At 43.8% G+C, this 26,911-nt stretch overlaps 1 protein-coding gene across 2 annotated transcripts; it reads right to left on the bottom strand.

The window, feature by feature from the left end:
• Positions 1-1,505: 1,505 nt before the first annotated feature.
• LOC147207195 (DIS3-like exonuclease 1) lies at positions 1,506-25,154 on the bottom strand. 2 transcript variants are annotated; one of them, XM_086106298.1, is made up of 18 exons: positions 25,007-25,154; positions 22,756-22,909; positions 19,065-19,193; positions 17,522-17,657; positions 15,889-16,056; positions 10,776-10,854; positions 10,483-10,662; positions 10,204-10,373; positions 6,896-7,057; positions 6,535-6,785; positions 5,756-5,848; positions 5,192-5,480; positions 4,810-5,045; positions 3,803-3,957; positions 3,502-3,680; positions 3,256-3,401; positions 2,675-2,846; positions 1,506-2,261 (listed from the first exon to the last, which is right to left on the bottom strand). In XM_086106298.1, exons 1-18 carry the CDS (start codon positions 25,029-25,031, stop codon positions 1,926-1,928), a joined length of 3,060 nt encoding a protein of 1,019 aa, XP_085962424.1. In that variant the 5' UTR covers positions 25,032-25,154; the 3' UTR covers positions 1,506-1,925. The 2 variants fall into 2 exon arrangements, with proteins under 2 accessions (XP_085962424.1, XP_085962423.1); XM_086106297.1 differs by lacking the exon at positions 25,007-25,154 and adding an exon at positions 24,398-24,667.
• Positions 25,155-26,911: the final 1,757 nt, after the last annotated feature.

Genomic DNA, 26,911 nt, shown 5'->3' on the forward strand with positions numbered 1-26,911 from the left:
TAAAAAGCCAGCTCAATGGCAAGAATAAGAACCGGGCTATAAACAGCTATGCCCTGCCAGTGATCAGATACCCTGCAGGAATAATCAGGTGGCAAAAGGAAGAGATTCAGACCACGGACGTTCAGACCCAAAAGCTCCTAACCATGCATGGAGGGTTCCATCCCAAATCCAGCACCCTGAGACTGTACGCAAGCGCTCATCCTGGCTGCTCAGGAGCACTCCCTGAGCACCAGAGCCATTGAGGCCCAGATATACCACACCAGACAAGACCCAAGGTGTAGGTTGTGCAAAGAGGCACCTGAGATGATCAAACACATAACTGCAGGGTGTAAGATGATGGCAGGGAAAGCCTACATGCAACGCCATAACCAGGTGGCTGGCATAGTCTACCAAAACATCTGTGCGGAGGATGGACTGGAAACCCCAAGGTCAAAATGGGAAACTCCTCCGAAGGTGGTGGAGAATGACAGAGCGAAGATCCTGTGGCAGAGGAAAGCCGACAAGATGGTAATGGCGAACCAACCAGATATCGTGATCATAGATAAAGGGCAGAGGAAAGCCATTGTAGTGGATGTAGCGGTCCCAAATGATGGAAACATCAGAAAGAAGGAACACGAGAAACTCGGGAAATACCAAGGGCTCTTGTTGTTCAGAAGAACACCTAGGTACTTGTGGGAGGTCACCCTCTCTATGTACATACCGTGGATGTTCATCGGTGCTGGTGAGGACTGTTTCCTGCAGAAATCCACAACCAACTCCTTAGTTTTCCTAGGGTTGATCTGGAGGTGATTCTGCTGGCACCAGTCCACAAAGTCCTTCGTCAGTCCCTTGTACTCCCGATCGTCCTCCTCTGTAATGAGGCCAACAATCGCAGAGTCATCAGAGAACTTCTGAAGGTGGCAGTTTGGAGTGGCGTGTCTGAAGTCTGAGGTGTAGAGGATGAACAGGAATGGAGCCAGAACTTTCCCCTGCGGCGCTCCAGTGCTGCAGAGAAGCCTGTCCGACTCACAGCTCTGCACCCTCCCGTACTGCGGCCGGTTTGTGAGGTAGTCTATGATCCATGCTGTGAGATGGTGGCCCACTCTTTATGGCTGCAGCAGGCATCCAAATGTTGGTTTTCGGTCTTGCCACTTAACATACAGTGATTCTCTGAACCTTTTGTTGATATTATGGAGGGAAGATGATGACATCCCTAAAATTCTTGCAATTATACTTTGAGGAATGTTGTCCTTAAACTGCTCAACTATTTTCTCACATAGTTGTTCAACAAAGAGGCAATCCTCATCCTGGCTTTGCTTTTGAATGACTGAGCAATTCAGGGAAGCACTTTTTATACCCAATCATGGCACCCACCTGTTCCCAGTAAGCCTGTTCATCTGTAGGATATTCAAAATCGGTGCTTGATGAGCCTTTTCTTTGCCACCTGTCTCATCTTTTTAGGAACGGGTTGCAGCCATAAAATTCTACGTTAATGATTCTTTGCTGAAAACAATCAAGTTGATCAGTTTGAACAGTTAATATCTTGTATTTATTGTGTATTCAATTAACTCTTTCATTCCACAAGACGTACTTGTACGTCTTTTTATAATTAGGCCCCGCCTACCAAGGACGTACTTGTAGTCTAAGTCTTTTTTTGCGTCAGAGAGGAGGAGGGTCTGATGCAATCTGTGAATGAGAATACGCCGTTTGCATTGTAAATCATGTAAAAAAAAAGTGACCAGTAGGTGGCAGTAGTGCCTCACGTGCTTGAAATGCATGCTTTTACAAAAAGCTCTTTTTCTCCATTTTTTGCCCAGGAATCGCCATTTTCATGAAACTTAGCCATTTTGTAATGCCGATTGCTGAAGAATGGAAAAAGATAGAAACAAAATTTTTCCTGTTTAAAAAAAAATAGTCTGAAAAGAGTGTCATGAGTCCACGTCCAATCAGGCATTCAGAGTACATGACTGTCTCAAGGCTGGAGTTGTACATTCAAGGTCCATCAGTGAAAGCTCTCGGATCTCCTCCAAGAGTAAGTAGAGGTTCGGGCTTTTGCTTTGGCAGAATTCTTGCTCCTCTCTGGACAGTTTAGGCTGGCGCGTCGCCTTCCCCCGAGCCTGTTGTGACGCCTCTTCGGCTATGCGCACCACCTCCTGAACCAGCTGGCTGCGGCCATGCGACTGAGCCTGGCCGAGCGTCACGCTCTGGTGCGGCCTGTTGCTGACGAGCTCGAGGTTGACGCTGTCGGCGTGACAACGCGAAGACTGTATGGAGATACGAACCTAAGGGAAGAAGAGAACTCAAGTTGGATTACATCACACCTCCATTATAACAATGCAAATACAGTAATAACGCTTGTGAAGAAGGTAGAATAGCTGACACAACCGCTGCTGTAAGTGTTGGGAGGATATTGCTGAGTTTTTAATTTGTGCTATGGCTGCTCACAGTTTTTCAAAGTATAAATTGTAGACAAAAGAAAGCTGTGAGACTGAAATTGGCCGTACACAAACAAATTCCCTGTTTGACGAGTGTCTACTTTAAAAACTTGGAAGGAACTTTAATTCAAGTTTTACCAAATCAAGTGAGTAAAGCAACTGTTGAACATTGTGTTAAGCGCATTCTTCATTCGATACAGCAAAACCATCTATTAGAAATCAGCAATGGCGTACTGTAAAACTATGGCCGGGCCACTTACAGTGATGTGGCTGAACAGCGTGAAGGTGGTGGTTCCGATGAGGGACGTGGTCGTAATACGGTCTGAATAGCGGTGCACAGAACCGCTCTGCCACTCGCAGCCGCCGTCCTGTCCCGCAGAGAGCACCTGACCGTCTCGGTTCTTCAGGTACACGGGCCCCTTCATGCCATACCTACGCAGGCACCATTTTGGATGTGAAATCGTGACGTCAAGACCACGCAAGCATATATTCACGATTTGCTTTTCTGAACTGCTTATAAAAACAACTATACATTCAATGTTAACATTGATGTACCTTGTGTGTTTCTGTTTCCCTAAAGTATTCGGAGGTTTTGCAAGCATAGCATCACAGAACCAGATTTTTTCACCCGGATATCAGTAAGAATGATGAATGATTAGAAATGTTATCTTGAAGTAAACGTATGTGATGTGCCAGTAAAGCTCTATTTCCATGAAGTAGTGGGTCACACGCGATATGGCTAGCTGAGTATCTCTGTCAAAGCTCTGTCAAACAGTTCCATGTTGATTTGGGGCTAATTGCAATACTTGGGAAATAGGACTTGGCCAAGTTGAAAACTTACAGCGGCACAAACGCCAATACACCATTGTCTCGGATGGCGTAAATGACAGCATCGGCCACACAGCACTGGTCCTTGTCAGGGTCCCTTTCTTTGAAATATAGACACTGAAACAACTCAGTGGACCCCTTCTGCACCTGTTGGGCTGCCTGAAAATGTCACATGACGGTCATTCCCCGACTAAGCATTCACTTCAGAACTATCAAATGTGGGAAATACTAATTTTGGAAGAGAGACAAAAGAGCTGACCCTGTTCTTCTTGTTGATATGATGAGCCAACTCCTCCAGCTCCTTGTTACTGGCTAGCGCTTTGACAGGGCTCCGCCCACTCTCCAAGTCAATGGCTGCGGTCAAAAGGCGGTGCACTGCCACATCGGCATAGCGACGAATGGGTGACGTGAAATGTGTGTAGCGGTCCAGAGCCAAACCTGAAAAGTGTCATTTAGTCACAGTCTTTAGCGCAGTATGTCATAAGAAGTAACTTTATGGCCCATTGCCTCTCAATATCCAAGGATTACTACAGGAGTGTCAAAGGTCGTGTCATACATACCATAGTGGTAGTACTGGTCTTGGGAAATTGCACCGGTAGAGAAATACATTGCCTGAGACATGGCTTGGGTAGCCATCATTCTTAGCAGCCTGTTCAGCAGCGGGTCCTGTGGGTCCACAGCTTGGTCCAGAGAGTCAGCTAAAGCCTTATTGGACCTACACAGATACAAAGTAACTGTGTGTGTCCGTATATCCATCGATCCAACCATTTTCTAATCCGCTTATTCTCACAAGGGTCGCGGGGCATGCCGGAGCCTATCCCAGCTGTTTGGGATAGGCTCGGAGAAAACCCACACAGGCACAGGGAGGACATGCAAACCCCACACAGGAAGGCCGGAGCCAGAATCAAAACCTGCACCTATGCACTGTGTGGCAGATGCGCTAATCACCCACACACATACAGATATATGTAGATCGGGGGTTTCCTTGAGGGCTACTGCCCTGCCTGTTTTCCGGCTCTCCCAGCTGCAACACAGCTGATTTAGACGATCAGTTCATCAGCCAGCTCTGAAGGAGCATTAGAACGATCCCGATGATTTGAATCAGGTGTGTTATCCTGGGAGAGCTGGAAAACAGGCAGAACAGTAGCCCTCCAGGCTCGGTGTTAGAGACCCCTGATATAGATATACTACCCCCCCCCCCCTCCCCACACACACATTTTTCATGGGGGGGGGGGGGAATAGTATGTAATACTAGTTCTTTACACCAGGATTTCTCAACTTTTATTGAGCGAAGCCACATGTTTTATGTCAGAAAAAAAATAGTCATTAACTGGGAGGAGCATCAATGGCATAGGTAGATGAACTATTTGTGCTCTTCACCTTTTGTAAATAAATAAATATTTTTCGGGCCAACTAATTTGATCATTTCCAGTGGCGCATGAATGCACAGGGTGTTTGTGAATCACTGCAATGGTACATTACGCCCTTGAGCTCCCAACATCTATTTTTGTGCAAATATTCTCACCACCACAAGCAAAACCTGATATGAGAAATTGTTGTGACAAACCTGGTATCGATGGTGAAGCCCCTGAACTTGGCACTGCCCACCAGCTGGCTGAAGAACTCTTGTCTCGGAGGCGGGTGATGCCGAAGCAGGGCTTGATGGGGAAAGGCCTCGTGGATCTTGCGCGCCACCCAGTGGTTGGCGAAGATCATGCACTCAGCCACTGTCTCGTGAATCTCGAGGGGCTGGCGCGGGACCAGAGCCGTGATGTTTTTTTCATTGTCCAGCTGTGCACGCACCTGGTACCAAAGTGACAAAAGACCAGAAAAGATGTGTTTTAGCAGTCATAATGTATTGGAAGTTGAGGTACTGCACCGTACAGGGAGATCACAATGCCAACTTGGCTCCTTAGTGCAACAAATTCATAATGGTACACTACTCATACCTCCACCCCTTCCAGTTCCAAAGCACCTCCTTGATCTCGCTGCGCCCGCAGGTGTCGCGCCACGTGGGTCAGCACCTGCAGAGCCTGCCTGAGCTCAGCCAACTTGGCGTCCTTCTCGCGAGAGCTCAGCCGGGTCAGCTCTGCTACCTCGCCCTGCTCTCCATTGAGAAGGGCCTGAGCCAGCTCATAGTCCAGCTGGTAGGAGGAGCGAATGACGGTGCGGCCGTACCACACATTGTTGACAGCGAGGGTTTGCGCGTCCAGCTCCCACAACACACTCATTGCATACCTGGATTTAACATATTTATAAGAGAAGCAATCCTAGAAATTGTAGAAATGTCTTATACGTAGTACTCCAAGTGTGTGCAAATTGAATCCTGGCTCAGATTTTAAAGCTACTTTTTGTTTTAAGGTAGTGAGTAAAGTATGAATATATAGACTGCGTCTAAAGTATATACGCAGTATATGGTCTTTCCATTGTGGATTTTCACAAACGAAATGTCATGTAAAAACAAAAAATGGGAGTGACTGTAAATCAAGGTGAAATAAAACACTCCCACTCACCTGTCGAGTCCTCCCAAAAGAGAGCAGATATCCGCACTGAGAATCGCTGGCAACATGTCATACCTGCGGTCTGCAAGGTAGTAAGTTGTAGCCCTGAAACACATGTGAGGCACTGTCAACGTGGACATTTTATATTTTTCTCAATACTGTCATGGTAAAGGTGGGTGGGGGTTTGGTCACATACGGCAAGCTCAATACAAATGTTTAGCCCAAAGAGCTCTCTCGCAGTATCGCGCCAGGCCCATTCATAGTCACACATTGTGATTGAACGCTCCCAAACAGCTTTCATAGACCCGGACTTGCTGTGACTCCTGTGGCAAAACGGGACGTGACACAACCTAATCGTACCATGAGATGCTGTATATTACATATAACTCCCGTCCCACAAAAGAATGCCTCCAAATTTTGATTGAAATGATTATTTTCAAATGATCATGTCTACAACATTCCAAGGAAATCACAATGTTCCAACACTGGAGAGCTACGGTGCTCGCCCCCTGCTCAAGTGGCCCTTGGGTTGGTGACCCCTGCCCTATGACCGCCCTTTAAGATTTCGTCACATTCATCCCATTTCACTTCAGCTGATTAGATCTCTCATTCGCACTGTGACGACATTTAAAAGTCACTGCTTGTCCCATTTTCATCAATTTAAAAAAACAAAACAAAACAATCTTAGACTAGATTTGAAAAGAAAAATCAAGACGACGATAAGCGGTCATCCCTCCACGTGGACATAATCATCCATTTTTTATTTTGCAGGGAACAACGCCATCACTCACCTTGCGCGCGCTTCCAAGTCAGTCAGGGAGCCTTGAGAAACAAAGTGTGTCACATCAGCAATGTGGACGCCGAGCTCCAGCACCTTCCCTCCTGCGAGGCTCCGCACAGACAGCGTGTCATCAACATCCTCGCAGCCCGCGGGGTCGATGCTGAACACCAAGTGACTGTCCCTCAGGTCCCGTCGCACAGCCACCTGAGAAGGATCCACCTTCCAGGGCTTCTCGGGCGAATTTGCAGGCATTTCTCTCAGCTGGGGACAACCAGACACAAGGCAAGGTGAAAAGAAATACATTCCCGTGCCGTGACATTCTTCACGGCATAATTTGAACAGAATCCATGTGTATGCGTTAGTCCATTGACCTGTGCATCGGAGAAGGGAGGAACGTGGATGCAGTTTTCGATGAGGATGGTCTGTACTTCAGTCTCAAGCTCGCCAGCCCGACCCAGAACCCTCACACTGTGTCCGTTGGGATACAATGACGTGCTTTCCCATGAGTCAATGCGTACTACCACTCTGTGGCCCTGAAGCAAAGCGGAGAGGAAGGTTATGTTTATATAATTCATTCCAGAACACACACACACACACCATATTTTCTGTACTATAAGGTGCTTCAGATTGTAAGGCACACCTTCAATGAATGGCCTATTTTAAAGCTGTTTTCAAATATCGAGCGCACCACATTATAAGGCGCATAGAATAGAAGCTACAATTGTGGCCACTAGATGGTGATACACTCAAGGGAATACTATACAATCCAATACAGCTTTGTAAATATTATAGAGCCTTCACAACCGCTGCAGCTGTAACAAAGCCATGAGAATTGGTCACAAACACGAACATGAAACAGAAATACAAATGGCATTACAAAACAATCAATGAAAGACAAAAGTTAGGGAGACAATTGATTGAACAAAAAGGCACACAAACCTTGTGGGCTCACATCCACAAGAGGCTAAATATCCTTAGAAGTCTTACTTGTCTCCTTCTTCCTTCGTTGAGTCAGTAGTTAACTATGCTTTTGGTATTGTCTTCGTTTCATAATGGCTGTGCAGAGCTCACAAAGTAGTTGTCTGTTTGTTTGAGTGCGTTTTGGCGAATGCACAATTCAATTAGTGTAGGGCAGAACCCTTCCCAGGTTACCACGAGATGGCATCGGAACACTAACAGGGAAACAACTCAATGGGGAATATAAAGAGCGTGACGTCTCTTTATATTAGCCGCATCCATTATAAGGCACACTGTCGGCTTTTCTATAGAGGCACCATTGAGAGCATCTTGACCAGCTGCATCACCGTGTGGTACGGCGCTTGCACCGTGTCCTGCCGAAAGAGTCTGCGGCGCATCGTGAGAGCAGCTGAGAAGATCATGGGGTCTCTCTTCCCCCACTCATGGATATTTACAACTTTCGTCTGACCCGAAAAGCAATCCAGATCGCAGATGACCCCGCCTACCCATCTCAAAGCTTCTTTGACCTGCCGCTGTTGAGGAAGAGACTGCGGTGTCTCAGTGCTGGAACCAGCAGGCTAAAGAACAGTTTTTTCCACCAGCCGGTCAGGAGACTCAACTCCCTCCCTGTTCTCCCCCCTGCCTCCTGCCACAGACTGTGACCCTCCCTCAGCATCTGACATCCGATTATTGCACTTAAACAATGCACTACCTAACTTTAACCCGCAATAATCGCAAGTGCCCATGGTTGTCTGTTGATTGCTATTTATTGTTTTATTTGTTTATATTTATGTATTTATGTCTTTACACATATTTGACAATAACTTGACTTTGTCTTTTTTATGCAGTTCAGTTTTGCTGCCCTTATCTTTAGCTGTGTGTTTTCAATGCACTGCATGTTTGCACTGTGGTTGAGCAAAAAGAAATGCCATCTGTGCTGTATGTTGCACATAGAGCATATTGGACAATAAAGCTGACTGAACTTGACTTTGAGAAAATTGAATGCTTTTAAGTGTGCCTTCAGGAAAATCCAGGTGTCTATCTACATATATTGTACAGGGTGTCCATAAAGTCTCTTTACCATTTCAAAAATTGATTAAAAATGCAATTGATTCGATATTTTATTCAGATTTGTTCTTTTATTCAAGTTTTTTATCACACTGCCCAAAGGCGAATGTGCGGTGTGGGATCATGTGCAATCGAATAATTGGTCCATTTTTCTTCAAGGAGACATCCATTTCTGCAAATGTTTACCTTGACCTTTTAACTGAATATGTGGCACCACAACTGAATGACCTTCAACCATCCATCATTTTCCAGCAAGACGGTGCACCACCACATTGGGGGCTGCATGTTCGTGGGTTCCTCAATCAAACATTTCCAGACCGGTGGATTGGAAGGCATGGGCCAATTCCTTGGCCGCCACATTCACCAGATATCACTCCCCTGGACTTCTTTCTATGGGGCTATGTTAAAGATATCGTGTATCGAACAAAGATAAGGGACATTACTGACATATAAAGCAAAGGATGACTGATGCCATTGCCACAATTGATGAGACTACGCTACAGCGAATATGGCAAGAAATCGAGTACCGTCTTGATGTGCTTCGGGCAACTAATGGTGCCCATGTAGAAGTGTATTAAAAGAGGTTAAAAAAAACCCTTTAATAAACGCTGAATACAATAGAACAAATCTGAAAAAAATATCGAATCAATTGCATTTTTAAGACATTTTTGAAATGGTAAAGAGACTTTATGGACACCCTGTATAACCGCTTCGAATATATGCATGTAGTTTTTATTCTGCCAAATGACATTTTAGATTAAAAGCTACAAACAACTATGAGAATGCCTTGCATCATGTCTCCAGCTTGCTGTCTAGCTCAGAATAAGCCCTTACATCTAAGCAAGGACACTACAGAGGCAGTTAAATATGAAATATGAGGCATGAAAACCATGCGCAAAAATAATATTCAGACCCCCCGAGCGCAGTTGGACTTTGTTTCCATCATTCATCTGCGCTTTATGGAGACACTTTGAGTGGACAGGCTTGCGTTGCTGACTTCACGGGCCGTGGAAAATGCACAGCAGAGCGCCGCAAGCAAGAATTGACGTGTGTCTGTCAGCAATAAGTCAGGTTGCGGGAGCCTTCGTCGTAAAAATGTCTGGCAGTATTCTTTATGGGTCAACGGCAGGTTTCGACATTTGTTGAGGATGCTGAAGTTGCTATATAAGATCCCTTCATGTCGCCACTTTATAGAAAATGCACTACCTTAATAATATATAAAAATAGGCTTGTACTTGACTGCTTGTATTTATTGATGAAAACAAAACAATACTGTCATGCTGAATGCGATGCATGGGGATAATGAATCCAACTGAATTATTGAAAAAATAATAATAATCATGGAATCAAGGGGCTCGTAAGGAGTCACACCTCGAATCACAACTGACCTCTGTGATACTTCTGTACTGAAGTTTTGAAGAAAAAAAGAAAGGCAATCGAATCCACAGCATTAGCCTGAGGCTTTACAAGCACTATTAAAGGCGAAAATACAACAACAAAAAAACCCCAACTCCTTTCCCACATCTGTCTTTGTTCCTTCTTCTGACAGCTTATCTGATGTTCAGGCTGAAATCAAATTAACAGTTCAAAATCTAATTTCCAACTCAATTTACTCTTCTGGCTGGTTTTTACCACAGTAAAATGCAAAGCCGACCTGCAAGGCGTCGGCCTGCTGCGTGCTGATGCGGATCTTCGGGATGCGATGGTCCCAAGGCACAGTCAGGATGCGCTGAGAATTCCTGCTCTGGGACTGTGTGCTCTCCCTCGGAGGAAACGTGACCACATAGTCCCTCCAATTCCTCTGCAAGATCCCCACAACACATCCTGCAAGTTTTATGATTCAGACATAGGATTTCAAACATGGAAGAGAACAAGTCACTTTGGACTGCTTTTGACAAAAGACGTTGAGGAGTTTCAGATGAGAAGGCCCCACCTGTAGGCATGGGCTGACTTTGGGTGTCGTCTCCATTCTTTTCCTCCGGCTGTCCTTCGGTCAGAGTGCTAAGCTTCCCTCTCCATTCGCTCTTCGGCAACAAGTCCACCGCGACCACGTCGCCATGCACAGCCCTGTTACGATGCTTGTTTCCATACACCAACACCTCGCTGCTCAGCTCTACAGCAGATGAAGGACGGACAGAGAATACAAGAGAGTTAAACCACAAGGTCAGTCAAGAGAATGTCTCGCAGAAAAAAACTAAACAAAAAAACCCAGCTGGAATACCGTACCTGTATTTTTATCTGAGAGACCCTCCGTTCTGACAGAAGCTTCCGTCTGTGCTCTGTGTTTGTTGACATTCAGAGTTCCCTGAACAAACAGAGGGGAACGTTGTGATTGATGTTGATCGAAGGAAGATTTTGGGTGGAACAAAATGTGGTGACTCTGGCATGCAAAACCTGGCTGGAGCTTGAAATAAAAGGTACACCTAAGTTTGAGCAAAGCAACAACACTCTCACTCTGTATGCAAAGTGGCCACAAGAGATGGTGCTGTGACGCTGGCCAAATCATACTTTCGCGTAAACTCCTACTGCGAGGAAATCCCTTTCAATCATTGGATTGAAAGGCGAGAAGAATTCAGATTCAGATTCAGGAAACTTTATTTATGCCCGTGGGGCAATTAGGACTTAACAGGCACGCTCTGCACAAGAAACATGACAAACAATGACGAACATGGGATACAGTGCAAAGGGCCTGTCGGTGCTCGCCGTGTGTACAGCGCTCCGAGATCTTAGTTCAGAAAGGAAACCACTGGGGAAGGAGAGGGAAAAAAAAACATGCTTGAACTATCCTCTTCTGAGGATAATTTAAGTCCAGGAAAAAAAGACCCCAGCACGTAAACAAGCATATGACAGTTACAACAAGTCACAAGACATAACATGTAATGAGGGGGCGGATGGATGGGGGGGAGCACGACGCGGCCCGACCGACGAGCTGCTCAGTCCATTTGAGCGCTCAGCAGATCAGTTCATGTCGCGGGGAAAAAAACGGGAACAATAAAGGCGGTGATACAAGGGTGTGTATGCGCGTGTGATAGTCTGGTTGTGTGTGCGTGTCAGGCTGCAGCTGCTTCGTCAAGGTCTTCTCATGGAGACAGTCCTGGCTTATCAGTCTATGGCCGAGAAGGAGGGGGTGATGGTAGGGCACTAGCTTCCGTGCGTACTTTCTTCCAGGGGAGATGTCCAGATAGCGGATGTTTTGGGAACAGGCTGCCAACAATTCCAGACAGCCTTGAGTCCGTGGCCTGTGTCTCTTCAATGGCGCCGATCTCTTTTCTGAGCGCGGCTTCCAACTTCTCCAAGTTGTTATCCATCTTGCAATGACGCTCCAAAACCGCATCCATTTTGCGGTTGAACTCAGTCACCGCTTGGGTCTGAGGGTTGGACATTCGCGCCATGCCATCCATGAAGACCGGCAGCTTCTTCACTTCCAATAAAGCCGCTCCCGCCGGCTGGATTTTGCCATAGAACAGGAAGGAGGAAACTGCTCACACCAAACAGCAGCAAACCTGCTATCAGAAGGCCGATAATGTAGATGTCTTCCACATCCTCAACGGACAGTGTTGACAGGCACACCATTCTCCGCTTCCTCCAGGGATCTAGGGTGTACCCGGCAGCAAATGTCCCCGAGGGGCAAGTAGGCTCCCCATTGCCCTCTCTTCTCGTCAAGAAAATTTTGTCGATGGCATCGAGAGACCAGCCAACTAATTCCATGGTTTGTTTTTAGGATGAAAATACGTCAGGAGGCTCGGAAAGTCAGACAAGGACAGCACATAGACTGGGTGGCAAGCAAGGGAAGGTGAGGGGGAGGGCAGGAGCAGAGCAGAAAAGCGTCCGCCTTCGTCGAGAGCCAAGCAGAGAGAGTGCCGATTTTGAATTCAATTATTAATTTTACAAGGAAACGGTGTTTGAATAATCGGCATTACAAAATGGTTACAAAAGTTTCATGAAAATGGTGATTCCTGGGCAAAAAAAACTGAGAAAAAGAGTTTTTCAGTAAAAGCATGCATTTCAAGCATGTGAGGCACCACTGCCACCTACTGGTCGCTTTTTTACATGATTTACAATGCAAACGGCTTATTCTCATTCACAGATTGCATCAGACCCTTCTCACTTTATCACGCAAAAAAAAAGACTTAGACGTACAAGTACCCGCATGGTAGGCGGGGCCTAATTTTAAAAAGATACGTCTTGTGGAATGAAAGAGTTCAGTAGAGAGCTTTCAAAAGGGGTGTTCACACGGCACACATTTGCTCCGGCGCTGCACCGATGTATTTTGTTGCGATATATTTTACACCGCAGCAAATTGTGTGGAGCGTTCACACGTACAAAGCCGCTGAGCGTGTCTGCACCGGCACAGCGTCGGTGCAGCCCCACTTGCGTTCACGCGGCAGTTTCTGCAGCGGAGCAAAACGACAGAAAACAAATGAGCTGTCGTGTTGGTTCTTTTTAAAACGTATACACAACTCAAGCGACTACTGGACAGGCACGTCCTTCTCCTTCTCGGTCTCCGTGCCTTCTGCTCGAGAGTGACCGCCCCCGATACCGTAAATCAACGATGACTTCAATGACACTCAGAAAAGCAAACACATCATGCGCCAAACAGAAAATCAAGAGAGGAAATCACAAAATAAATCATATGGGCGGCAGGGGGTGGTGAACACACAACAAAGGAACAAACTACACTAACAACTCCGAGACAGTCCAGTCTCCTACAAAAGGAAAGATGTTACCAGCCAAGTCTTGTGTCGTTATTAAACAACCACATGACGGAAGTCCAACAGAGCACGAAAGCAACGCATTCTCGCCGTACGTACTCTTCACAAGCATTTGCTCTGGAGCAAATTTAACCCAGTTGCGTTCACACGTGCAAATTTGCATCGGTGCTGCTTCGCAAACGAGCATTTGCTCCGGAGCAAATTTTTAAACCACCTCCCTGAGGTGGATCAAATTAGTTTTCCGGGGCTACGCCGGAGCTAATTTGCACGTGTGAACGCTCTACTGGGGCAGCCCCGGCGTAGCACCGGACCAAATCTTGCCGTGTGAACACCCCTCAATTCCATCCATCCATCCATCCATCCATCCATTTTCCGAACCGCTTGATCCTCACTAGGGTCGCGGGGGGTGCTGGAGCCTATCCCAGCCGTCTTCGGGCAGTAGGCGGGGACACCCTGAATCAGTTGCCAGCCAATCGCAGGGCACACAGAGACGAACAACCATTCACGCCCACACTCACACCTAGGGACAATTTAGAGCGTCCAATCAGCCTGCCATGCATGTTTCTGGAATGTGGGAGGAAACCGGAGCACCCGGAGAAAACCCACGCAGGCCCGGGGAGAACATGCAAACTCCACACAGGGAGGCCGGGGCTGGAATCGAACCCGGTACCTCTGCACTGTGAAGCCGACGTGCTAACCACTGGACTACCGGGCCGCCCACCCCTCAATTCCTTCTTTTTAACTTTTGTTATTAACTGGAGGTAAATAATCAGCCAAGCAACTACAATAGTCTCCTCAATGTCGGAATTTGATGGAGATGTCAGCTGAAGATGACGTCACGTCACAAATGCACTGTCCGCACATCAGTTATTACTATCGGCCAAGTGGGATGAAATTAAAAACAAATATCAACACTGTTAGGCTTCAGCACTTTGCAGATGTGCTGGTGCTCGTTGATTACCAGAAAAAGACAATCTTTATTTTGCTTCTAATAATTTATGGATTGATTTGCATATAAACCTTTATGGTTTGGGATTTCTGTTCAATTATTTTTATTATAGCGCTTGATAAATCTGACAGTAGGAGGTGATCAAGATTTGGTCCTGAACAGTAACCATTTTACGGTAATACAATGTTGAAAAATCGTTTTCACTGAGAGTGGTGGGAATACAAAGATTGGTAGTGCTGTTTTATTTTATCAGCCGAGCCACTGTGCTGAAGAAAAAGTGATGCTTGTTTTTGTTTATCTTGAAATTAAAGCAGAGTAATAAGGCATTCTGGCTTTACAGAGGGCCCTTTAGAAGGTTTTAAGACTCGGGCTGAGGCATTTTCTAGCAAATGACTAGGATGCCCTTTCCTTTCAAATTTGTGATGAGTTTGCATGTTTTTCGTGTCCTCACATTCCAATATGGAGCCACAATTGTTGATCATGACAGGGTGTAACCTGCCTCGCACCCGGCGAATCAGCTGGGCTGGCATCCAGCTCAAGCAAGTGAAGACAAGTACTTCAGAAAAAAACAAAAAGGAAAATCTGCATAAAAGGGAAATAACTACCGATACATAATATTTAATACTAATTATTATGAATAAATAATCTGCTGGCATGCAGTCATCAATGTCAAAGGTGAATAGAAAGTCGTCAGATGAGAGGAAAAAAGATTACATTCGTGTCCGAACAAAGTTGAATGCGTGTGTATGATGGCGAGTGGCTCCATCGACTGCCTGCGATAACTCAACTGCCACCAATAATTGAATCAATCATGAATTTTGAAAATTACTGTGATTATTTGGTCAACACAAATGACTAGCTTTGATAACAGTACTGAGAATAGAATTCAATTAAAAATGACGGGAAGGACCAGGAGGGTGCAGCACAATAATGAATTTACATATACTGACTGGATGTGTAGACTAACTAATATTGACTTTTTAATTGCTTTTATATACATAATAGTTGGGCCTCTGCATGCCTACCCACAGATCACGCGTGAAATTTCACAACCAAGTTCATTTTAGTTGCAAGCTGTTCGTTAAAACAGCCAAATTGTGCATTTTTTTCAAAATTGGTAACAGTTCCAAAGGTGTCTTCATTAATATTTTGGCCTTGGTCATGCCAGTGCTTCCTTGTTGTCAAGCGACACCTGCAGTTTTCATGTAACGCAGCTTGCCAAGTTGCGGGCAGAGAAAGTCTGTGAAATTATTTCAATTGTGACCTCGTTAAATTAAAGGTAAAAACAGCTCCTCCAGCGCCAGTTTATCAAGGATTGTGTTAATATGACCGAGGGAACTGGTCTGAGTTAGGATAACATGTCGACACTGTGTGGAAACCTCCTCTGTCCAAATTTGGTCCATTTCATCTTTTTGAATCAAATTTAACATGCCAAAAAGTTGAAGCAGGAAAAGACTTTGTGATTAACAAACGTGCATATGACAAAGCACACAGAACTGGGTCAGTTTTGCAAAATAATCTGGAGAAAAGATTTTCAACTGTGCTCCACATACAATTTGTAAAACATCATATCTTAAAACCTTTCTTTGTTCTGAAACTGAATAACGCTTTGCATCATCAAACTCTTGATGCTTTAAGAGGCCGAAGTTAGGCTCAAGCACAAAAAGAGACGTGGTACCTGAATATAGCGTCCAGATTTGATACCAGCCTCCAGGATCTCAGCTGGTAGGTGGTCAGTAAACTCTTTTTCAGTGCACTCACTCTCCTTCTGCTGTAGAGCCTGGCAAATGGAGCTGTACAATTCGTGAGCCGCCCGTAGCTCTGACCAGAAGTTTTGCAAATATTCCTAGAAAATAATGACACAAATTCAACAGGTTTGTGCTATGCATCGTGGCAAATTACAGTAGCGAGCTCTACTGTACTACTTTTCAACTCGACAGAGCTTTGGCACCATGTTGTGCTATTCTAGGGCGTTTCAAAGAGCACACAATGGCAAATGTGTGAGTTTTTCAGCAAATAAGTAGTGACAGGCGCCCCCCCCCCCCCAAGGCAAATAGTTACCAAGTCGGGAATGAGGAGAATTTCTGTAATTAAAGAAAATGTGTGATGTGCAAAACACATACATTTCCGTTGTTTTGGCAATTTGTGATTCAACTTGTCAACACCTGGCCTAAAGGCCCTTACTAAAATGCAGCGGAAAAATTCCAATGACGCAGCATCGTCTATGCCTATTTTCAACACTAAACTAAATTAAGGTTGGGATCTTAACTAAAAGGCTGTGTGTGGTATACACTGGATGAGAGGACCAAGATGGCCTGCTCCAAAAATAGCTCACCAGTGATGGGGCATTGGGATTTTCTAGGAATGTTGTATAAGTGATCATTTAAAAATGCAAATGGAAGTCATTTTTTGAAATACATGTCATTTATAGAAACAGAGTGAAAGAAAATTATGAATATTATCAGTGTCTTCACATAAATGAATGTCACTAATGTTTAATAATAGTTTAAATATTTATAATAATACAAAACATTTAGCCTGTCACTCACAAATCTTGATTACCGGTACCTGATTTGTTGATGACTCTGGTAATAGCCATGACCCCCGTTTTTATGTTGTTTTGGTCAACTTAGCGGATTTTTATTTATTTTTTAACCCGAGCCCTAATTATAATACTGTATGTTGTTAGCCATATAGCATAATGTTTGGGGCCAAATTGTGATATATGCAAAAATGTACACTCCTTCCAGCGCAGCATAATTCTGCCTTTCTTCCAATGTCCTTGGCCACTCAAAAGACTTATTAAAATCTTAAGAACCCATTACAATCCACACTATCTGCCTAAGTCAGATGATTTAGGCAGACGACTGAGGCAGATAGTGTGGCTTGATTTGGGCAGTTTTCGATGCGAGAAACAAAATGGCAGAAAGCATTCGAAAGAGGGCTCAGCGTTCCACAAGTTCCACATCTCTTCTCTTTGATTTGTTTTCATCTGGTTAGAGTTCATGTTTCTTCAATTTCCCAGCCACTTTGTCAGGCTTGATGGATGTGCAATGTTTCATGAGTTTTAATGCATCTAAAGACCCTCAAAATTCGCATTTCATTGCCAAACAGCGAGTTGACACAGCAACGGTATTTCATCAAAATTCTCAAACTGTGTTTTAACATCACGTGTGTGAGTATCAAACAGGTAGCCCGTTGCACAAATCAGTAGCCAAAAAGTAGCTCTCGGCTACAAAAAGATTAGTGACCCCTGCTGTACGCAGTACATTGGCGTGATGTGGGAACCCAAGCTGTATTCAATCCCGTACCTGGACAGAGATGACGTACACTCCAGTGTGGAGGCTGCTATACCGAGCAATAATGTCCTGGTCCTCTGTTATCATCACGACATCCTTCATACCAGCTAGGTGGTTATAGTACCAAACTGCTGCAGAGTACACACACCTGCACACACAAACAAACATGAAGTCACTGCATCCTCTATGCTTTGAATGAAATGGAAAAATGTACATTCACTTACAAACTAATACTGACACTCGTAACTACAACTATTGCAGATGACCTTTCAATCAGGGGTGTGGAACACTATACACCATATTTCAACTCTATATGATTGGCCCCATCGTACAATTGTAGAAAACCAGGTTATTACAGTTAACAAAAACCAACGAAATAATTAAAACTTAGAAACGTTAGATCCCCTGACTCTGCTCCTTGAGCCCCGCCCTTTCTTTTCTGTGTGTGTGTGTGTGTGTGTGTGTGTGTGTGTGTGTGTGTGTGTGTGTGTGCGTGCGTGCGTGCGTGTGTGTATCAGTAGTTGTCTTTGTGCAGGTTGGGAGAGACAAGTAGTGCTCCATCAAAATCCAACGAAGGTGGTGATAACAGTGATTTGTGTGCAAGTGATTATCATGGGTGTGTATGCAGGTCAAGCGTCCGCAGCTGCATCGGCAACTTGTTGTTTCTGTGGAGTCGTACATGGCATACCAGTCTCGGACCCGGGAAAGAGGGATAAAGGCTGATAGGAACGGCAGCATTCAGGTGTATTTTTCATCCAGGGGAAAGTCCAGATAACAGATGTTTTGGATATGGGCCGGCAACAATTTCAGCCAGCCTTGAAAGTCTTTTAGCTCGTGACTTTCAATGGCGTCCATTAGCCGAATCCTCAATCAAATTTTCAAGGCCGGACACCAACTGGTCCTCGTTCTTTTCCCTATTGTGAAGGAACACCAAAACCACATCCCCATAGCAATTGAATTTGCTCAAGGCATGAGTCTCAGTGTTGAACACCCGCCCCACACCACCGGAAAGACCGTCAGCTTGTTGTTGCGGATTTTATATCGGTCTAGCGTGGTGAAGGAGCTGAGCCATTCTTTACCTCTTTGCACTTTAATTGGCACTCTCTGGTATGGCGCACTGTGTCTTGCATCACGTAAGATTGACACATTACGGACAGTCAAAACTGATTGCTGTGTTTGGAGCTGTTCAGACTGAGACGTGTCCTCTCCAAATCCGATATGAAACTACCTCCTGAATGTGGCTTCAAGCTGTCTCGCAAATAACAATTTCATATGCTTTGTGATTGCTCGGTGTATACAAAAGAGCCATTCGGTTTCAATCTGGATGGGCGAAAAGTCAGATTTTGGCTGGCAATTTTAACAAGGCCAAGAACAGTGAGAACATACTGTAGGTTAAAACATGCAAACTGCAGCCTGCTGAACGCAAAAAGTACAGTAGTTCGCTCCAGACTTTGCTCTTCTGTGCAACACTTGATTGAGATCTGTACACACCAACAGCGTACTGGTTCTGGCTTGAACATAATGTTGAGTGTCTGGTTTTTCAGGAGCGGCTCACCTTGTCTGCCACTGTTCTTGACTCTCCCCATTCTCCCGCTGACAGAAGGAAAACTCTTGGAATTCATTCGCAAACAGAACACAGTCATGTCGGGGGTCTTTGAGCAGGTTTCGCAAGCGGTTATATTGCCTGCACAGACAAATATCAAAAAAGAGTGAGACAAACAAGCACCAATCCTTTTCAAATAAAAATGTTTTGCCTGATAGAAACAGGAGGAAAGTAGTAAAACTCAGGTGGTAGTAGAGATGACAAAATAATTAGTGACACCTCATTGATTATCAAATTAATTAGGGCTGTCACAAACAAATCGTTTGAGAGTGGATTATCTTATCAATCAGGCGACCTCGTCAATCTCATTTTATGGAGACTACTAAAAGTGACGTCACGTCATTGCCACGTGTAATAAATCAACCATTTGGCGTGGCTGTATTACGATCATCACATACGCTGTATATCAACTTTACGCTTCATCTTTCAAGTGGATTAAATTACAGTTAAATATAAAGGCAACGCTGTTCCTAAAAACAAAAAAGGAAATCACGGAAAATTGTCAGTTGTCTCCTTGCCCACGGAGAGTGCATCTTGAGCTTTTGATGACACATGGGTGATGAGGCATCACATTCATGTCTGATTTATATCCACAGGGGCCCAGGTAGGATTTGAAAAAAATCTGAATTGTACAGTTCACATTGCATGAAAACGCGTCACATGTTATCAGAGATATTCGAACAGCCGAGCTTCGTTCGGTCTCCGCATGCTGTCCTGACGTAAATGCGCAGTGACGTCGTCGCATACGCACTTTAAAACAGCAGTGTCTTATCAGAGCTCGTCTCCAACGGGAGTACTTGTTTTCAAGTATTTGGAACTTGTTTTAATCAAGATGTTGCTTTACTAAGAAGGTTAAAAGTATCACAAGTGCCGTGGTAAATAGACTGTGCTGAATGAACTCCATCCTGATAAATCACATGATGTTCACATCGATCTGCGTGTGTCACACGGCTGATCGGATTAACGGAGTGGAGCATGTTTAACGGCAGATCGGAAAAGATCACGTCAAATTTAAACAGGTGGCTAGCGATTTTCATTCGGAAAGGTTTCAATCAGAATGACAAAAAACACTAAATCTCCATGTAAACGCAACTAATAACAAAAAGGTTGGTGAGTAAAAACATCAATCTCTCTCGTGTGATATTCATTGTAGTTGTTTTTTTTCCATAATTAAACAATACCAAATAAACAACAATAATTGGTTTAGAAACAGTAATTGAGAAAAAAACAGTTTTGCTTGAAGTGGTGACAAGTTTTCTACTTGCGATTTGAGCAGTAACATTGGCTGCTGATTACGCCGCTCTCTTGCTCTCATGAGTGGGCTCATAATTTGCTTGCATGGTGGAGTCTATATGCCAGCCACATTTTCCTCAGCATGGTGAAATGCCATTTTTGTAACCTGTCAAATATGAAGACTGTACAATGCGGCATGGATCTATTAGACACTGACTTCAACATTTATTATCTTTGATTAACAAGAGAAACAGCTTCAGTCAATCTAAAGCACAGGTGTCAAACTCAAAGGCCGGGGGCCAGATCCAGCCTGCCACGTCATTTTATGTGGCCCGTGAAAGCAAATCATGTGTGTCAACTTCCGTGATCCTTGCGCAAATCTGGACTGAAAAGTCAAATTGTCATGCGTAATAAATTATATTGACATTTTGCAATATTTTTGGGGGAACAATAATTGAACAAACAACAAAAAAAGAGTTAACTGATTTTAAAACTAGTAATCCATAAATTTGATTTGTTGTGTACAAGTAATAATATGATGTAATGATTAATGATTAAACATTCATTCGGTTTCACTGTCGCAACGGCTCTCCGAGGGAAGACATAACTCCAAAGTGGCTCGCGATAAAAATGAGTTTGACACCTCTGATCTTAAGTCACATATGTTGTGTTTCAATAGAGCTCATGTGTTCAAAGGACCACACAATGTAATTTCTGATCTGGTATGACATCAGCATGAACTCAACCAACGATTTCCACCTAACATTGTTAGAAGTAAAAGTTCATCAGATTAACGATGTAACATTTTAGAACAGCGCAGTCAGCATAAACGTTCGACAAATTGCAATGAAACCAGTCAAGTGGGACTCCTTATTTCTACAATATTCATCAAGCCTGGATGTTTGTGTTGGAGAGATGCATTTCAAGTCACCGGCTCATTCTCATTTAGCTTCATCAGCAAAGCTCCGATTTAACGAGGGTGACCGCTGTCAACTCCCGTACAACGGCCTTGCTGTACCTAAAGCGTTGAGTTAGATATATGATCAGACTATTTATTCCAATTTATTTCACAAAACGAGTTATTTTACTATTTACATTGAAAGTTATTTAATTTTGAACAAAAGTAATGCCTTTTGCGCCAAGTCGCTGTTGTTGTGGACCTTTGTTAAAGCTTGAAATGACTTTTAAAAGTTAGAGTTTAGTCATCAGTCCTTCTGACCCCTGAACTTTTAATAACCAACCTCCGGGGCTCGTTCAACTTGTTCCAAACCATTAAACTGCATCATGGCAACCAGAGAGCTGCCGTCAACGACTGCACCACATGCACGCCAGCCACTGGCGGATCTACGAGTCAACAGTTGCCATCCCTAGCAAATTCCTTGGCACTCCAGTTGCCTACCTACTGTCGGCAAACAATCTATCAAGAATAAATTACTCAATTCAAAATTGGATTCTAAATGTTCTCTGAAATTCTGTCTGCCTTATTGTCACCCCATGACAATTATTTTGAACTCCTAAGGTTAGTGGATGTTATTAAAAAGGATACTGTATACTGAAACAAGTTTAATGAACAAGAATAAGATTGATGAGACAAAATAACATGAAGATACTGATTGCACCTCTTTCTCAAAGCCATCTTTTTTTTGTCTCCATCAAAGTAATGACAGTGTGTTGGTTCTGCATTTGGATTTAATAGCCAGCTAATCAGTATTTGATAGTACTGCACCAATGAACATTGGCATGGCGTTTATGGTATTGCAATTTATTTAAAAAAAATAAAAATAAAAAAACTCCACAAACCCCCACTGCAAGTACGGTCGATACAACTAAAGTCTCTTTTTTCTTTCCATTCATTCTACACAAACAGGCACAACAACTTCAACACAGGCTGTTTGTTCTAAGGCTTGCATGTTTGTTTAAAAAAAAGATATCGAAAATGTAATGCTCACTTATCATTACAACTCCCCCCCACATAAGGTTATCACTTTCTTTATCCCTTGCAGCCCCCCCCCTCCCCATATAATTATGCATTTCCCCCCTTTTCCTTGTTTCTATTTTCAGTTTCCAGATATCGGCTGGCACCTAATGAAGCAACTGGGCTTTAGAAATTATTTGACTTGAATAAAATAAAAGAATCACAGTTCTTGTGTCACCCATGTACAGTATTTAGTTCTGCGAGAAAAAAAGAGCCAAGTAAGGCAAACAATTGTTGGTGGGTTGTAATACAGCGAGCAATCTACTACTTTGTAAGGTTTTCCATTGCAGTTTTATTGCAGTTTGAGTCATCCAGTCGGTGTCATGTGGTGTAGATACCAGTAAATACCAATACCAGTAAATAAAAACAACACACTTTAGTGCTTTATCAACTATAATGACGGCAAATTAGGAAAAAAAACAAAAGTGTCCACACCTGCGTCCTTTGCAGTGATAGACGGCTTGGCAGGCTGTCTGGGTGTAAATGATTCCCTGCAGCTCACTGAACTCCAAGATCTCCTGGTAGTCAACCACCACTCCGACATCAGGCACCACATAGTGGGTCAAATCTCCCGGCAACACCTTGCCATCTGTGAAGGTTGGATAGGGAATCAAAAGGGAAGCATTTTTGCTCTCTTTCCCATGCAGCCACTGGATTATTCAGTATATGGTATATTTATTTTCTTTAAATTGTCTCTATACTACAGCCATGACAACTTGCACTGGCACAGACAATCACTTATTTACATTCTTGTCACCACGAAAACATCACTTGTGTCATCCAATGTAAGATCCGCATATAAAGTGAGACCATTACATACATACATCATGCTTGTAAATGCAAATATTATTATTGTATTTGTAGCTATTGTATACTTTTCATTGTTATCGTTGTAGTTTGCACGAACCTCACTGCAGCATGGTGTTCCAATGTTAAGTGTTCAAAAGAGCAAAAATAACCACGTACTGTTGCGAGTAACTTGACAAACGATGAACCTTCAACATTGTATTTAACTGAAGAGATTTTTCAGTAATCTTACCTATTTAAAGGAACACACGATTCAAAATTCGTTTTCCTTCATTCTATTAGGCAGTGTGCATAAATATTAAAAGTACAAATATCATTGGTGTCTGATTCTGTGGGGGAGAAAAGGTTAAGACGATTAATAATCAAAATGATTACACACCCTGTACGCTGCCATACTGATGATTGCATGCAATGCATTTTTTTTCAAAGAAACATGGAAGCTGTTTAAACTGTGGGACTACTTAATGACATCGTGCAGCATTTTTGTAGCACAACAGACCAGGAAACACATCCAAAAAATGCAGTCTGGTGTACAGTACATAACACGTCTCAGGAATTACGTGAACCTCACAAATACCGGTTTGTCAAATATGGCAGCGTACATGGTATGTAATTGTTTTGAAGCTTAATAGACGTAAACTTTTTTTCAGGGAATCATATGCCATCGGTCTTTGCAATTTTATTCTTTATACACAGTACTGACGAATCAAAATGAATGGAAAATGAATTTTGAGCGGTGTGTGGCTTTTAAAGGTACAGTGTGTAGAATTTAGTTACATCTAGTGGTGAACTAATAGAATGCAACAAGCCAATATCGAAACGCGTGCATTTTGAAGCACGCGCACTGCGGAGCTGCAGAGAGACCATACTTCGCAAACCCACCACTATTTTCTTCTTCAGATGTGCAAGCTAAACGTCATCCCAAACGATTTCTAGTACTGTATTCCCTCAAGTGACTGGACAACTGCATAGCATTGTTGTTGCATCTGTCGCAGAAAGATGGCGGGCAAAACAACGCAGCCTCTTGTTTTATATTTAGAGATTACTTTACCTACAATTACATTGAAATGTTTACCTTGGTGTGATAGAACATATTGTTTTGCATATTACAGAAATTAATAGTGGGTTTTTTGAAATTTTATCCACCATCCCTTTAACGCTGTCAGATAATACATTTCACCAACAGTTCTGCTCTTGAGTAAAAATATTAGCTTCGGTATATGAATATGTGGCTTAAAAAATGCACATTTACTGTTTGGATCACGTTTACCGTTGTCACAGCCGGCAAGACACAGAGAGCTGTAGCATGGAACTCGCTCCCTCAAATAATGTTCGCGGACAACACGGACTTTTCGCCCCCGGCTGCTCTTCAGATGGAGAATTTTTTCTGTCTTAATCATTTTGTTAAGTCAAGAGGTAGGCAATATACGTACGCCAGGATGCATTCGATATCTATTCGACTGTAACGCGAGAAAACAGTTGGAAACATATTAGCTCAACTGCTCGGAAGTGCAAAGACGGACATAACAAATGACGTCACGACGCAACGTCAAAACCTTTATTCAGGTTCTATTGGACATAACGGTTGTCATTTTCTTTGCAAAAGAAAATACTGTATACTAAATTACCAGGGCAACAAATGCACGTTAAACCATTACTATAGACCAGCTTTCACCCCTGGCGCGCGCATATATATATATATATATATATATATATATATATATATAGATAGATAGATAGATAGATAGATAGATAGATAGATAGATAGATAGATAGATAGATAGATAGATAGATAGATAGATAGATAGATAGATAGATAGATAGATAGATATAGATAGATAGATAGATATAGATATTTAAAAAAAAATCCTCGTCTCACCCCTCGGGTGGTGTCCGTCCCTCATTCAGCTCGGGTCCTCTACCAGAGGCCAGGAAGCTTGAGGGTTCTGCGCAGTATCCTTGCTGTTCCCAGCACTGCACATTTCTGGACTGAGATGTCCGATGTTGTTCCCGGGATCTGTTGCAACCACTCATCTAGTTTGGGGGTCACTGCCCCCGAGTGCTCCGACCACCACAGGCACGACTGTCACCTTTACCTTCCAGGCTCTCTCCAGCTCCTCTCTGAGCCCTTGGTATTTCTCGAGTTTCTCGTGTTCCTTCTTTCTGATGTTTCCATCACTTGGGACCGCTACACCCACTACAACCGCTTTCCTCTGCCCTTTATCTATACACACACACACACACACACACACACACACACACACACACACACACACACACACACACACACATATATATTCATTCATTTGTTCATTCATTCATTCATCTTCCGAACCGCTTCATCCTCATTAGGGTCGCGGGGGGTGCTGGAGCCTATCCCAGCTGTCTTCGGCATTAGGCAGGGACACCCCGAACTGATTGCCAGCCAATCGCAGGGCACTACACACACACACACACACACACACACACACACACACACACACATATATATATATATATATATATATATATATATATATATATATATATATATATATATATATATATACACACACACACACACATATATATATATATATTCAATAGATTGCAGCGAGGAAGCTGCGATCTATTGAATAGGCGGCTGGATAGCTCAGTTGGTAAGGCATCGGTTTGGCATACGGGAGACGGTGGTTCGAATCCCGCTTGGGGCAAAAAATGAGCACATAACACCATCCAGTGTGGGTCCTTGGGCAAGATCCTTCATACAATGATGAGAGACACTAAAATGAATGACATGCCGGCTCAGACGTTGCCCGGCCAAACAAGGTCTGCGTCAGGTGCTGGGGAACCAGAGCACCTTGATGAAAAATGGGCTACTGGAACAAAGCGGAGATGAGCGAGATGCGATAACATGGCTCTTTTGGAATGCTACTACTCAAGCAACCCTAGTCAGAGGGGTTACATGCAGAGAATGTGGGCTAAATGATTACTTCGAAACCCACAGTCACAGTTGACCACGAAACAACTAGTAACTCAGTGTCATACCATGTCAGGAGGTCATACCAGAGATTGGGAGGCAAGCCCCAATGAATGCAGATGATGAGATTGGGAGGCCAGCCCCAATGAATGAAATGCTGAGCGAGGCAGCAACTGACCTGAAAGCTCAGATCATGGCGAGAATAAAAACTGGGCAACCTAGAAACCAATTACAACGGCTATGGGAAGTACCACCTGAAAGTCTCATGGAAAGTGTGAATGCAGCACTGAGGGCGATCCCTACCGTAACGATCATGGAAACCAATGAGCTGACATCAGTGATCCTTGAGATGCTTGGCTATAAGAGCAACCATGGAAGCCATGAGACACGTTACCCACCATGGAAAGATGTGAGGCCGATACCCGAGAGGTACATCCAGATGACCATACCTGAAGCACTCGAAACTGCCAAACAAAGGCTCCAAGCCTTGTCCAGCCGCCTAAAGCGGTACACGAAAGAGAATGAGGCCAGACGAATAAACAGGCTGTTCGCAACACAACCTGCGAAAGTGTACGCTCAGTGGCAGGGTCCTAACATCAGAGCTGACCCACCAAGACTGGAAACTGAAAGGTACTGGAAAGGCATATGGGAGAAGGAGGTTGCACATAACAGCAGTGCACAATGGCTGGTGACCCTGAGAGAGGAGCACAGCAACCTCCCTGAACAGAACCCAGTTACCATAACAGTGGCAGACATACAGGAAAGAGTCTCAGATATGAAGGTGTGTAGGTCCACACCTACACATGTCCACACGACCATGTCCAC

This window comes from Hippocampus guttulatus, chromosome 3 (assembly GCF_054856545.1).
Source record: "Hippocampus guttulatus isolate MCC_2025c chromosome 3, RoL_Hgut_1.0, whole genome shotgun sequence".
Lineage (NCBI taxonomy): Eukaryota > Metazoa > Chordata > Actinopteri > Syngnathiformes > Syngnathidae > Hippocampus > Hippocampus guttulatus.